The following is a 15,000-nucleotide window of genomic DNA, read 5'->3' as shown; positions in this document are numbered from 1 at the left end:
TTTAAATTAATTATATTTCTGGGTTAAATTTGTTGCGTGTTTTTCTCCAGTTGTGTGTCACCTGCTGTGCGTTGATTGTTGTTTATCCATGTGTGTGTGTGTGTGTGTGTGTGTGTGTGTGTGTGTGTACAGGAGTGTTGGGATTCCGGGCGTGACTCGAGGTGATTATGTCCAGCCTAGATTAGAAACTTTAGTCCTAAAACCGTAGCGTCCGATTTGCTCAGAGCGGACTTAGCCTAGCATCTTCACTCTGTTCTGTAGAAGAGATTGCTGGTTTGGGACGGAGCCGTGGTGATCGTAGTGTTGGGTGGTGCTAGCTCTTTTAGCGTAGCTTGGCTCTGAAGACTTGAGACTAATCTACTAGCTGCCTTTACCATCTTCTTGCCCTTTAACCACAGTACAGCATGATGTAGAGTAGCCCTGGATACCTAGTGCTCAACTAGAGAAGTTTCTAGACTAATATTACACAAGTCCAGACAGGACGCGCATTCGCACTGTGCTTTCTACTTTTTCATCTGTTATCTCAAGTTCTTGGTCTTTTTCCCTCCTCAGAAAAAAGGTCTGGATGTTGTGACCTAATAAAGTTCTCGAAAAAACTCTAAATAATGTAGCTTTATCAGCTTCATAATGAAGCTAGCATAACTCTTAGCATAGTTTAGACAAAAATGTCCATTCACTTCTTACAGCTTTTTGAAGTTTCCTGTAAAACTTTAAATAAAAGTGCAAATAAAATGTTGCTGAATTGCGGTGGGATGTTTGCTAGATTCTTGATAAAGCAGAAAAAGTTACATGATCTGCCATTTTTAAATCTTTTTTCTCAGAAAATCGAGTTTGGGTGTCATATGCTAATAAAATCACCTCAGAGTTATCGAAAAATGCTAGATAATGTAGCTTTATCAGCTTTTCTGTGATTCATGCTTACATCCTAGCAAAGGAATATTAGCCATATTTTCTTCTCACATGTTTATCTGTAAAGCTAAATGAATAGGTGTATAATTAGCATTTGAACCTTTGGCCAAAATTCTACTGCAAAGCTAATTACTGAGAAGTTTTATTAAAAATATTTAAGAGTGAGGCTATGTGAATGTGTCTGAACAATGTAGCTATAACTACATAACTAGCATAAAAATTAACATCTTGCTAGTCTAATGAGAGAAGTATCTTTAGATACCTAGCTGGAGTTTTCAATCGAGATTCAATCTTGAGATAACAGATTTAAAAAAATAAGTAATGCCTGACTTTTCTGGACTTCAGAACTCATTTAGAATATTATAAATATTTAGCATGTTTGTAATTACCATAGCATCTTGGTCTTGATTGACTAATTAGATGGTTTGTGTCTGAAATACTATGCTAGTCTGTTTGAAGGGTGGAGCTTAAGTCAAAATAAATCAGCCAATCACAATTTCAATCATGTGACATCACCACTCATCCTGTACTTGAATTATAATCAAACAAATAAACATAGCTATAGTAGCAAAGCTAGTCAGAGATCGAAAACTGCACCACTAACTAGTTAGCTACACTAACAGAAGCTAATAAGATAAAAGGTGCTAGCCAGAGATTTGCTAATTATGCTAGGGAATGTTAGGGTAATGTGATGATGTCATGTGATTGTATTGATGATTGAACATAAGCTCCGCCCCTTACTGAAGCATTTAAGCTAAAAAAATGTTGGAAGCGATTACTGAAAAAGGCAGCATTGAAAATGTTTCCGGAAATTGTTTATGCTTATTATTTGTTTTACAGACACAAGATCGTTAGCAAGTCAGCTAGCTTCATTTTAGTATGATCTTGTTTTATCAATATTCTTGCTAGCTAGGTTGATATATTCAACCTCAAAACTTTTCCCAAGCTAGCTAATGAAAACATGTACGCTAGCTAGATTTTGTGACAGACTATTAGCAGGGTTAGCGTATTCACAGCTCAGTGAAGTCGGATTTTATGGACTTTTCTGTCACTTTTCAAGGAAAAACCTTCAGGCTAATGTTAACACACTAGTTAGTTTTTGTGACAGTTTTTACTTTGGTAAGGTCGCTGCTGACTAGCATTAGCCTCGTAGTGCTGAAGTGTTAGCAAAGAAAAATAGGAGGAAAAAGAAACAAATAGAAGATTACTGACTTTCTGTTAGTGTGTGTGTGTGTGTGTGTGTGTGTGTGTGTTTGTGTGTGTTTGTGTGTGTACTAGAGTGTGTGTGTGTGTGTATGTATATGTATTAGAGTGTGTGTGTGTGTGGGGGTTCCTCCGGGTTTCTCTCTTCCTCTTTCTTTCTTTCTTTTTCTTCTTTATGCTGCATTATTATGCGAGGTGTGTGTGTGTGTGTGTGTGTGTGTGTGTGTGTGTGTGTGACCCTCTTCTCCACTCAGTGACAGATGGGACTGGCAGCCCCAGAGTCCCACCGCTCTCTCTCTCTCTCTCTCTCTCTCTCTCTCTCTCTCTCTCTCTCTCATTTCTTTCTCCTCGTCTTTCTTCTCTCCTGGTAACCAGAGAACTTTTCTACTCCTCGTCCTCTTTGTCCTCGTCTGTTCACACAGAAACTCTCCCTCGCTCTCTCTTTCCCTCACGCTCTCCCTCGCTCTTTCACTTGGTTGTTTTTTTGTGTTCTCTCCCTCATCTTTCACTCCTTTCTCTCTTTTTCACTTTCATTTATAAACTCTATCTGCTTCTCCTTTTTTTGCTTTTCTATCTTTCTACATCACTTACCACCTGTCCCTCTCTCTCACTCTCTCTCTCTCTCTCTCTCTCTCTCTCTCTCTCTCTCTCTCTCTCTAAATAAAATACAGTTTAAACGAATATAAAAAATACATGTAAATCTACTCTGAGGTCAGAGAATAAAGAGATGTAACACTGTAGTATGAAGTGAAATGAGTTTATCTGCATGTTTTAGAGATTCAGATCAGAGTGATTTCTGTTGTGACAAAAGAGAAAACTTTTGTTGTGTTGTTTATTTTCTCTCTCACTCTCTCACCTACTCTCTCACTTTTAACAATATGCTATTGTTTGTGTTTATTTATTTCTCATTTTCTTCTGATCTCTTTTCTCTTGATTTCTTTTTTCTTGGTTTTTCACACTGAGGTTGTGAAAATTTGTATGCTGAGTGTGATGATGTCATCAGAACCAACAACCAATCACACACCTGCGTTGGGTTACGTCCCACATGACTAATGAATATTCCACAGTGTGTGTGTAATAGGGAGCTGTTTGCTAGTTAGCAAAAGATCGTAGCGAGCTAGTTTAGTGCTCTTTGCTACATTGTTTAGTATCGCAGGTCTATTTTAATAAACTAGCATGTTAGCATGCTAGTCCGCTGTTAGCGTTTAAAATTTTACTAACTAGCTTGTTCCAATAGCACCTCACTGTGAGCTAGTTCATCATCTACATGACTTCGCTTGTTTTTGTATGTTTTTAATGTAAACTCATGACAACGCTGAAGCTTCTGAAGTAAAGCAGTGAGGAGTGAGGAATGATGTCAACGATCCCGTTTCGCTAATTGTGTGTTTGTTTGTTTTTTTCTCTCCGCTCTTACTTCAGATCGATCCGAAGGTGGCGTTCCCTCGCCGCGCACAGCCTAAGGTGAGTTCATTCCATCTGTGCAAAAATAAGTGCCCTTGCTAAGTAGTGCACACTTCAGGGAGTGTACGGGGAACCTGGGATTACAGAGATGTTCCCATTTTCTGCTGGTGATGTCGGAATTTCTGGTTAGCGCTCCCTCACATTCCCTCATGTGTGTTTGTTTTTTTCTCTAGCTGGTAACGAGGACAAAGAAGATCTTTGTGGGCGGATTGTCGGTGAACACCACCATCGATGACGTGAAGCAGTACTTCGACCAGTTTGGGAAGGTGAGTGAGGAAGAGAAAGAGCACCAGACTTCACCTTCTTATAGAAAAACTCAGATACAAATGTTACTGTTGCTATAGCGATGAAATCCGTCACCAAGCACAAAAAAACAAATAAACAAACAAATAAATGTGAAGGATCACCGCCGTTATTTTTATATTTTTATAAAATGAATACACTAATCTCCAGCTGAACCGCACGTTAAATCTCCTGTTCGGTTTTTAAATATTTATTAAATATTCTCTAAATTATGTTTAAAGCATTATTGCTGTTATTATGATTATTATTATTATGAGACAGGTGAGAGGGCGAGAGAGTGAGACAGATACGACTTGGAGTGAGAGAGTGAAACAGTGTAACAGAGAGTGAGAATGTGGAACAGAGTGAGACAGGTAAGAGAGTGGGACAGAGAGTGAGGCAGTGAGACAGGTGAGATGGGGGAGAGAATGAAATGAGTGATAGAGTGAGACAGGTGAGAGGGTTAAAGAAGGAGATCGGTGAGAGAGTGAAACAGGTGAGAGAGTGAGACAGGTGAGATGGTAAGAGAGTAAAACAGGTGAGAGAGTGAGACAGGTGAGATGGTAAGAGAGTAAAACAGGTGAGAGAGTGAGACGTGTGAGTGAGTGAGACAGATGAGAGAGTGAGACGGGTGAGAGAGTGAAACAGGTGAGAGAGTGAGACGTGTGAGTGAGTGAGACGGGTGAGAGAGTGAGACTGGTGAGAGAGTGAGACAGGTGAGAGAGTGAGACGGGTGAGAGGGTGAGTCAGGTGATAGAGTGAGACGGGTGATAGAGTGAGACAGGTGAGAGAGTGAGACAGATGAGAGAGTGAGACGGGTGAGTTGTCAGGGTGAGTTATAGAAGATCATTGAGAAAATGAAGAAGAACTGTATAAAGAGAAAGAGAAGATGAAGATGGAGAGGGTGAGACAGGTGTGTGAGATGTTGGGGCAGTGTTTGACTTTGAGTGTGTGTGTGTGTGTGTGTGTGTGTGTGTGTGTGTGTATGGGGGTAAGAGGGAGGGTCTGCAGCCCTTGAATGTGAATTAATCTGATGGAGCAGCTGCTGTTGCCCCCCCTTGCACCCCCCTACTGCCCCGTTACCACGGCGACCAGCCCTCCTATTGTCCCTGAGTCATTCAGTGGCTGAGAGGTTTTGTTATGTGTGTGTGTGTGTGTGTGTGTGTGTGTGTGTGTGCACTCATTAGGCATCCAACAAAGCTGGTGTCTCTTCAAAACAGGCGAAATCCAGAGCTTTCACTCGTTCACTAAAGTTTATTCTGTCATTCTTCAGCTTCAGATGGAATGCAGAGAGGCAGAAGGGGGGAGAGAGAGAGAGAGATAGAGAGAGAGAGAGAGAGAGAGAGAGAGAGAGAGAGATGAAGAGCAGATTAGTTTGCCCCAATAAACACTTTGTGCATTTCAACTGCCTTGGACTGGGGAATCGAAAGAGATAGAGAGAGAGAGAGAGAGAGAGAGAGAGAGAGAGAGAGAGAGAGAGAGAGAGAGAGAGAGAGAGAGAGAGAGAACAAGCAGACACTGAAAACTTCCAGTCCGGTAGTAACTGTTAAAGATGTAGCCTACGTAGGGAATTTGCTGCTAAATGAAATACAGCTGCAGGTCTTTGTTACAATATTCTGACCCTCAGCCTTTAGGTTTTGGTTGTGTGTTAGTTATAAATACACACTTTATACAGCACTCACACATTGTGCAACTTCTAAAGTATCACACACACACACACACACACACACACACACACACACACACACTGACTGGAACTGTATCTGCGTGTGAAGTCGTGAGTTTGGCAACTCGATTGTGATCTTATTACGATGAAGAACCAGCACAATGTGTGTGTGTGTGTGTGTGTGTTTGTGTGTGTGTGTGTGTGTGTGCAAGAGAGAGAGAGTTTGTGTGTGTAAGTGCCCTATTTTTGTCCTATTTCTCATTTTATTTCTGTACATTTTGATTTTGAATGTATCACACTACATAATGCACTAGTGTGCGATTTGGGACACTACCCATGCTCACAGAACATATGGGGTGTTTTCAAGATTTATTTCTCTTTTTTTAGTGTTTCCTCTCTCACTCTAATACATACACACACACACACACACACACACACACACACACACAGATGTGTTAATAATATAAACATGTGTGTGTGTGTGTGTGTGTGTGTGTGTGTGTGTGTGTGTTTCCTGCAGGTGGACGACGCCATGTTAATGTTCGATAAAACCACCAACAGACACAGGGGTGAGTCTCTCCCTCTCTCTCTTCATCTCCGCCCCTCTCTCTCTCTCTCTCCATCTCCGCCCCTCTCTCTGTCTCTCTCCATCTCCGCCCCTCTCTCTCTCTCTCTCTCTCTCTCTCTCTCTCTCTCTCTCTCTCTCTCCATCTCCGCCCCTCTCTCTCTCTCTCTCTCCTCGTCTCTTTCAGCACTGCTGGGAGGGGGTAGGTGGGTAAGGGAAGTTGAGGGAGTCAGGAGGGAGGTAATTAGTGGTTTAGATAATCGTTGAGAGATTTGGAGGTTAAATCCTTATTAAGCGCTCAGACTCGCTCTGTTCTCTCAGCTGATCGATTCGATTTTTCTGATCCTTGTCTGGGTCATCTGCTTAACTAACCCTTTACCAACCTTCTCACAAACCCCACTAACAGCATAACTACCCCTCCCCAAAACCCCTTACCAACCTTCTCACAAACCCCTACTAACAGCATAACTACCCCTCCCCAAAACCCCTTACCAACCTTCACACAAACCCCTACTAACACCCCCACAAACCCCTTACTAACACTCTCACTAACCCCTACTAACACCCCCACAAACCCCTTACTAACCCCATACAAACCCCTTACTAACACCCTCCTACCCCCCAGAAAAGACCCTTACTATCCCTCACAAACCCTTTACTAAACCCTTTACTAACACTCACCAATCCCTTACCTTCCTCTCAATAACCACTTACTATTCGCACTTACCCTTTACTAACCCCTCACTAATCTTTTACTAACACCTCACTAACCCCTGACTATCACCATTACTAACCCCTGACTATCACCATTACTAACCCCTGACTATCACCATTACTAACCCCTGACTATCACCATCCACACAAACAACCCCACACTCAACCTCTCTTTGATCCCCACAAACAACCCCACACTCAACCTCTCTTTGATCCACACAAACAACCCCACACTCAACCTCTCTTTGATCCACAAACAACCCCACACTCAACCTCTCTTTGATCCCCACAAACAACCCCACACACAACCTCTCTTGATCCCCACAAACAACCCCCACTCAACCTCTCTTTGATCCACACAACAACCCCACACTCAACCTCTCTTTGATCCACACAAACAACCCCACACCCAACCTCTCTTGATCCCCACAAACAACCCCCACTCAACCTCTCTTTGATCCACACAAACAACCCCCACTCAACCTCTCTTGATCCCCACAAACAACCCCACACTCAACCTCTCTTTGATCCACACAACAACCCCACACTCAACCTCTCTTTGATCCCCACAAACAACCCCACACACAACCTCTCTTTGATCCCCACAAACAACCCCACACTCAACCTCTCTTGATCCACACAAACAACCCCACACTCAACCTCTCTTTGATCCACACAAACAACCCCACACCCAACCTCTCTTTGATCCCCACAAACAACCCCACACTCAACCTCTCTTTGATCCCCACAAACAACCCCACACTCAACCTCTCTTTGATCCACACAAACAACCCCCACTCAACCTCTCTTTGATCCCCACAAACAACCCCACACTCAACCTCTCTTGATCCCCACAAACAACCCCACACTCAACCTCTCTTTGATCCACACAAACAACCCCACACTCAACTCTCTTTGATCCCCACAAACAACCCCACACACAACCTCTCTTTGATCCCCACAAACAACCCCACACTCAACCTCTCTTTGATCCACACAAACAACCCCACACTCAACCTCTCTTTGATCCACAAACAACCCCACACTCAACCTCTCTTGATCCCCACAAACAACCCCACACTCAACCTCTCTTTGATCCACACAAACAACCCCACACTCAACCTCTCTTTGATCCCCACAAACAACCCCACACTCAACCTCTCTTTGATCCCCACAAACAACCCCACACTCAACCTCTCTTTGATCCACACAAACAACCCCACACTCAACCTCTCTTTGATCCCCACAAACAACCCCACACCCAACCGCTGTCTGAACCCCAAAGACACACTCAAAACATTTCTAGCATTATTATGTAATAATATATTATAATGTAATTTAAATCTGAATAATGTAAGTTATTTAACTCTTTAATGTCTAGTGTTTAATTAATAATACATTAAAACCAATATATTGTTATACATTTTATGATTTTATTTTGGGGGTTTGTGTTGTTTATATTATGATTTGTACGTCTCTGGTATTAATTAACTCTGGTATTAATCCCCATGGCTCCACCCCTCATGGCGCCCGTGTCTCCAGGTTTCGGCTTTGTGACGTTCGAGAACGAGGACTTGGTGGAAAAGGTGTGTGAGATCCACTTCCACGAGATCAACAATAAAATGGTAAGGGTTCTCTTCACACTGGTTCTTCTGGTTCTCTCCATTGTCTCCATGACGATAGGGCGTGTCCCAAACCTATTGTTATTAAGCTTCTTTTGTTCCCGACCGCCTGTGTTCCCGCTGACCGCAGGTGGAGTGTAAAAAGGCTCAGCCTAAGGAAGTGATGTCACCGGCCGGCTCCTCCAGGGGACGAGCGAGGGTCATGCCCTATGGCATGGACGCCTTCATGCTGGGGATCGGCATGCTGGGTAATTTTAACTCTGATTTCTCTCGGCTAATCTACACATTTCCTTACACAGTGAAACTGAGTAGAGTGGTGTATCTCTCTTACATGATACACGCACACACACACACACACACACACACACACACACACACACACACACACACAGACACACGCGCGCGCATATATACATCCTCATTAACTCTCTCACTCACTCTGACAGATATCTGCCTCCCTCTGCTGGTCATTCAGCCGAATTACAGTATATGAGAAGAAATCTGATTCTTATTTACGTGTTTTAATATTCTGTTTTAATATTCTTTCTCTCAGGTTATCCAGGCTTCCAGGCAGCAACGTACACTGGCCGCAGTTACACCTCTATCACTCCCGGATACACATATCAGTTCCCAGGTAAGATTTATTCACATATTAGAGTTTAATACATCTTTTTTTTATTTCACTCTTTCTGATATTTAATTATTCTTTTATTTAGCTTTAATATTTAGCTTTTAATAATCCTATAACTGTGACAAGCAATATAATATTAAATAGTTACTGAATAACATTAGTAATTATAATATTATATAATATTATGTAACATAAATGTATTGTTGCATTAATAATTTTAAAAAATTACCACAAATATTGTTATAATCATTGATTAATTATTTATATTGGATTTAAAACATAATGTATTTATTTATTTATTTAGAAATTATATTATAAATTATTTGTTTTTACAACTTATAGGAAATACATGTATATTTAATAAGAAAAATACAAATGTTATATAAAATGTTGTTTTTAATAATAGAGACTGTAACAGTACACACACACACACACACACACACACGTATACACACAAACAAACAAACACAGAGTTAGATGGCTGCTTGTAAATCTCAGTGTTTGTGTGTGTGTGTGTGTGTGTGTGTGTGTGTGTGTGTGTTTATCACACCTGTAATCAACCTACTAATGCAGTGCGATAGTGTGTAGATACCCACACCGACCTGTAGCGCTTTGTGTGTGTGTGTGTGTGTGTGTGTGTGTGTGTGTGTGTGTGTGTGTGTGTGTGTGTGAGAGAGCGTGTGTGTGTTTAAACCGCTTTGTGTGTTTCTGTTCTAGAATTCCACTTAGAGAGGACCCCCCTCCTGACTTCACCCCACCCTCCCGAACTTACAGGTTAGTGCCTCCCTGAGCTTTACAAGCAGAAAACACACACACACACACACACACACACACACACACACACACACACACACACACACTGCTTTCTGGACTGAATAACTGTACAGTGAAGGCTATGTCACTCTGATTTCATCCTGTTCAGTGTACGTCTTGTTAGTGTCGTTATATTTCAGCAAATTTCCTGTTAGTGTCACTGCAGTTCAGTATATGTTCTGTTAGTGTCGCTGTAGTTCACTGTGCATCCTGTTAGTGTCGCTGTAGTTCAGCGTTCGTTATTTTAGTGTTGCTGTAATTCACAGTGCGTCCTGTTGGTGTCGCTGTAGTTCACTGTGCGTCCTGTTAGTGTCGCTGTAGTTCAGTATATGTTCTGTTAGTGTCGCTGTAGTTCAGTAAATGTTCTGTTAGTATCACTGTAGTTCACTGTGCGTCCTGTTAGTGTCGTTATATTTCAGCAAATTTCCTGTTAGTGTCACTGTAGTTCACTGTGCGTCCTGTTAGTGTCGCTGTAGTTCAGCGTTCGTTATGTTAGTGTTGCTGTAATTCACAGTGCGTCCTGTTAGTGTCGCTGTAGTTCACTGTGCGTCCTATTAGTGTCGCTGTAGTTCAGCGTTCGTTATGTTAGTGTTGCTGTAATTCACAGTGTGTCCTGTTAGTGTCGCTGTAGTTCACTGTGCGTCCTGTTAGTGTCGCTGTAGTTCAGCGTCGTTATTTTAGTGTTGCTGTAATTCACAGTGCGTCCTGTTGGTGTCGCTGTAGTTCACTGTGCGTCCTGTTAGTGTCGCTGTAGTTCAGTATATGTTCTGTTAGTGTCGCTGTAGTTCAGTAAATGTTCTGTTAGTATCACTGTAGTTCACTGTGCGTCCTGTTAGTGTCGTTATATTTCAGCAAATTTCCTGTTAGTGTCACTGTAGTTCACTGTGCGTCCTGTTAGTGTCGCTGTAGTTCAGCGTTATGTTAGTGTTGCTGTAATTCACAGTGCGTCCTGTTAGTGTCGCTGTAGTTCACTGTGCGTCCTATTAGTGTCGCTGTAGTTCAGCGTTCGTTATGTTAGTGTTGCTGTAATTCACAGTGTGTCCTGTTAGTGTCGCTGTAGTTCACTGTGCGTCCTGTTAGTGTCGCTGTAGTTCAGCGTTCGTTATGTTAGTGTTGCTGTAATTCACAGTGCGTCCTGTTAGTGTCGCTGTAGTTCACTGTGCGTCCTGTTAGTGTCGCTGTAGTTCAGCACTCGTTATGTTAGTGTCGCTGTAATTCACTGTGCGTCCTGTTAGTGTCGCTGTAGTTCAGCATTCGTTATGTTAGTGTTGCTGTAATTCACTGTGCGTCCTGTTAGTGTCGCTGTAGTTCAGCACTCGTTATGTTAGTGTCGCTGTAATTCACTGTGCATCCTGTTAGTGTCGCTGTAGTTCAGCGTTCGTTATGTTAGTGTTGCTGTAATTCACTGTGCGTCCTGTTAGTGTCGCTGTAGTTCAGCGCTCATTATGTTAGTGTCGCTGTAGTTTAGTGCTCGTTATGTTAGTGTCGCTGTAGTTCAGTGCTTATTATGTTAGTGTTGCTGTAATTCACTGTGCGTCCTGCTAGTGTCGCTGTAGTTCAGCGTTCCCGATGTTAGTGTCCCTGTACACTAACAGGACATACACTAAACTACAGAGACACTAACAGGATGTACACTGTCAGTGTTGGATTAATTATTTGTACACTGAATAATGTATAAGTTACTCTACATGTATTTACTGTATGGACATGTTTTGATGGTGTGTGTGTGTGTGTGTGTGTGTGTTTGTGTGTGTGTGTGTTTAGCTATCCCTCTGACAGCGTATAACCCGATGGCGGCGGCAGCAGCCGCAGCAGCCGTGGTTCGAGGTGAGAGCTTTTCCCGTCTTAACACTTCAGGGAGAAAATAAATGTGTGTATTAATTGTGACAGGACATCGTTATAATCTATTACTGTAAATGATGTCCACAGGCTCCGCCCCCTCTCGCTCTGCTGGCTTTCTGAGCACCAGCAGTCCTGGACCAATGGCAGAGCTTTACGGAACAGCCAGCCAGGAATCCACAGTGAGCAGTTACATCAGCGCTGCAAGCCCCGCCCCCAGCACCGGCTTCAGCCACAGCCTCGGGGTGAGACGTTACGTCTGATCTCTCACCATCATCACCAACATCCATCACCACCATCATCATCACCAACATCACCACCACCATCATCATCACCACCTGCTCATACTCAAATTTATTTATAATGAGTTTTTATTTACAAATTCATACTTTAATCACCCTAATCTATATTTTTTTATTCTAAATTATACTAAAAACTAATTATCTCTTATACATTTCATGGGAAAAAGCAAATGAACATGTTAAATATTAATAATAATAATAAATAAATAAAATATTATTAAGAAGCAAAATCATAGGATTTTCTCCTTTATCACTGTCCAGCCGGTTCCTGAGTCCTCTTCTGTCGTTTATTCGTTTTTTTTATTTCAGGGTCCTCTGATCGCTACAGCGTTCACCAACGGCTATCACTGAAACTGTGAGTATTAGCAGTAAAGCGTTAGCACTTCTGCCATCTAGCATCACTTAGCGCTAATCTAAATTACTGAAAATGTCTTTTTTTTTTAGGCAGAAGAATGGACGAGCCAATCACGCGCTTCCATGGAGAACAAATACACTAGTGTTTCCTGTGTTTCTCTTACATCACTTCCTGTACTAACACTGTCTGTGTCCCGCTCTTAACAGAAGGACATGTAAATATTTTATTTCTGATTCGAAGGAAAAGCTTTTGCGTTTTTATCTTTGAAATATTTTCATTCTTCCTGTTGTTTTTTTCTCCCTTCCTGACCGACATGTTGTTTCCGTTCGTTTCGTGTCGTCGTTTGTGTTTTTTTTCTCTCTTGAGACGCTGTAGGTTTACAATCGTAGCCTCTTTTTTTTTTTTTTTTTTAATTGTCAAAATGCTAACGGGAGCAATAACACGTGTCCTGAGCAGGCGCGTGGCCACGTTCATCCTTTACACTTTTATACCGAGCTCGCTGCTCGCTAGTTTTATATGCTAATAATGCTAATAAAGTCTACGGCCTAAAATCATTTCAGAATTCCTGTCAGGTTTGCGCATGTTAGCCAGCTAGCTAGCATTAACAATAAACAGTCCAAACGTTTAAAACGTTCCCCTCAAATTCTGTCACGCTAGCTACAAATTTCAGTCATTTCAGTCATTTCCTACTGCTAGCAGAGTATTATAAACATTAAGAAACACACTACTAAGAACTCACCATTCCTCTCAGAAATCCAGCTAGCTAGCATTAGCAGTGAATTTTTACATCTTTAAATCTTCTCAGATTACACTTCAGATGGCTAGATAGTTAGCTCGCATTATCAAGGTGGATTAATCCTTTCACAAACATTAGCTGATGTTAACTAGCATCTGTTAGCAGTAAAGATGATTGATAATAACTTTAAAGTTCCTCTCAGAAATCCTGTCAGGTTCCTGTCTTGTGTTATTTAGCAGTAAAAAATGTAAAATATGATCATGTGACTTGAAATTCCTCTCAGAACTCCTATCCAGTTAGCTGATAGCATGTTAGCTAGCTAGCCCATGTTAGCAGTTAAGATGTAAATATTTACACCTGGTGTTAATTAGCTAGCATTAAAGGTTCAAAGTATAACTGGCTTCCTTTCAGAAGTCCTGTTAGGTTAGCTGCGGTTGTGCTAATTAGCTAGCTAATGTCCCAGTTAGCAGTGAGGATGAGGAATGTTTATACACGTGATTAATAAAATCCTGTCAGGTGATCTGAAGCTGAAGTTGGCTAGCTAGCATCAGCTGTAAAGATCATGTAACATAAAATTTTTCTCAGATGTTCGCATACTAGCCACAGTTAGCACTGAAGGTGATTTTGTACACGTGATTTTAAAAAATCCTGTTAGGTGAGCTAACTCTGGAACAAGCTAGCTCGTCATGATCAAGTACCGCAAAATTTCTTCCTGGAATCCTGTCAGGTTAGCTGAGGTTATGTTAGCTATCTAGCTGTACTTAGCAGGATGAGAAGCATTTATTTTTTTAATAAATCCTGTCAGGTTAGCTTCCTAGCTAGCATCGATTGTAAAGAATATGTAGCGCAAACATTTTCTGTCAAGTTAGCTGCTTGTTAGCTAGCTGGCTAGCGGAGGCCATGTGGCATTAGCGTGGTGACGGCCTGACCTCGTCCTGACCGCTCGATACGAAGCATTTTTCAGATGCTAATTTTTGTACGGGAGACGACGCAGCGGAGGAACACGGAGAGGTGTATATTTTGGTATATTTTGCTATATTTCGGTATATTTTGGTAAATTTCGGTAAATTTCGATAGCTGTGGTCACATGACCCGGGAAATATTTTTCATGAAATTTGAGGATTTTTTTGTCTTGTAAAGGATTTAAAATGCTTCTTTTGGATCTTGTTGAGATCAAAATCGATTCACTGTGGAAACATCTGTGATGTGTGTGTGTGTGTGTGTGTGTGTGTGTGTGTGTGTGTGTGTGTGTGTGTGTGTGTGAAACACACTGTTCTCTTTAAACTGAATGTTTTGGACTTTTTTAACGTGTACATGTTTATGGTGTGTATCGAGTGTGAGGCTACTAATAATGCTGGAAAAGTGTGTGTGTGTGTGTGTGTGTGTGTGTGTGTGTGTGTGTGATGATGATGATGATGATGATGATGTGATTTATAATGTGAATGTAATGACTCTCACTGTAACACTAAACCCTGTCATTAGTGTGTGTGCGTGTGTGTGTGTGTTGAAGATGGCCGACTGTTCAAACTCGCTCCCTCTGAACCCCATGAAACAAAATCGTAGAGTTTCTGAGGGATTTTTATTGTCTTTTGTTTTTTTTTTAAGATTTCCAGTAAATGCAGATCTGTTCAACACGTCTCCTGTCAACAAAACACATTTCAAAAATTCCTAATAAATTATTTCAATATAATAACTGTGTGTGTGTGTGTGTGTGTGTGTGTGTGTGTGTGTGTGTGTGTGTGTGTATATATGTGTGTGTGTGTGTGTATATGTGTGTTTGTCTCAATGTGTTGTATCTGTTGGTTGTGGTGTAGATGACGACTGTCTCACTCATCTCATTTCTCTGTAACACAATTTTAATAATAAATTTGTGTTGCTTTAAAACTTCATACAAAAACAAAG

At 41.5% G+C, this 15,000-nt stretch overlaps 1 protein-coding gene across 3 annotated transcripts in view; it reads left to right on the top strand.

The window, feature by feature from the left end:
- The window catches only part of msi1b (musashi RNA binding protein 1b), a 21,621-nt gene extending 6,833 nt beyond the window's left edge, over positions 1-14,788 (top strand). For 2 of the 3 annotated variants that reach the window (XM_046870739.1, XM_046870741.1), the window contains 11 exons: positions 3,532-3,573; positions 3,747-3,839; positions 6,042-6,090; positions 8,343-8,425; positions 8,553-8,670; positions 8,976-9,056; positions 9,771-9,827; positions 11,631-11,693; positions 11,796-11,950; positions 12,317-12,362; positions 12,452-14,788. In XM_046870739.1, the coding sequence (XP_046726695.1) occupies positions 3,532-3,573; positions 3,747-3,839; positions 6,042-6,090; positions 8,343-8,425; positions 8,553-8,670; positions 8,976-9,056; positions 9,771-9,827; positions 11,631-11,693; positions 11,796-11,950; positions 12,317-12,358 (783 nt within the window). In that variant the 3' untranslated portion in view covers positions 12,359-12,362; positions 12,452-14,788. The remainder of the gene's footprint in view (positions 1-3,531; positions 3,574-3,746; positions 3,840-6,041; positions 6,091-8,342; positions 8,426-8,552; positions 8,671-8,975; positions 9,057-9,770; positions 9,828-11,630; positions 11,694-11,795; positions 11,951-12,316; positions 12,363-12,451) is intronic. The other variant, XM_046870740.1, reaches the window with a different exon arrangement.
- The last annotated feature ends 212 nt before the right edge of the window (positions 14,789-15,000 follow it).

Source organism: Silurus meridionalis, chromosome 17, assembly GCF_014805685.1.
Source record: "Silurus meridionalis isolate SWU-2019-XX chromosome 17, ASM1480568v1, whole genome shotgun sequence".
NCBI classification, from domain to species: Eukaryota; Metazoa; Chordata; class Actinopteri; order Siluriformes; family Siluridae; genus Silurus; species Silurus meridionalis.
This window is presented reverse-complemented; position numbering and strand designations above follow the sequence as displayed.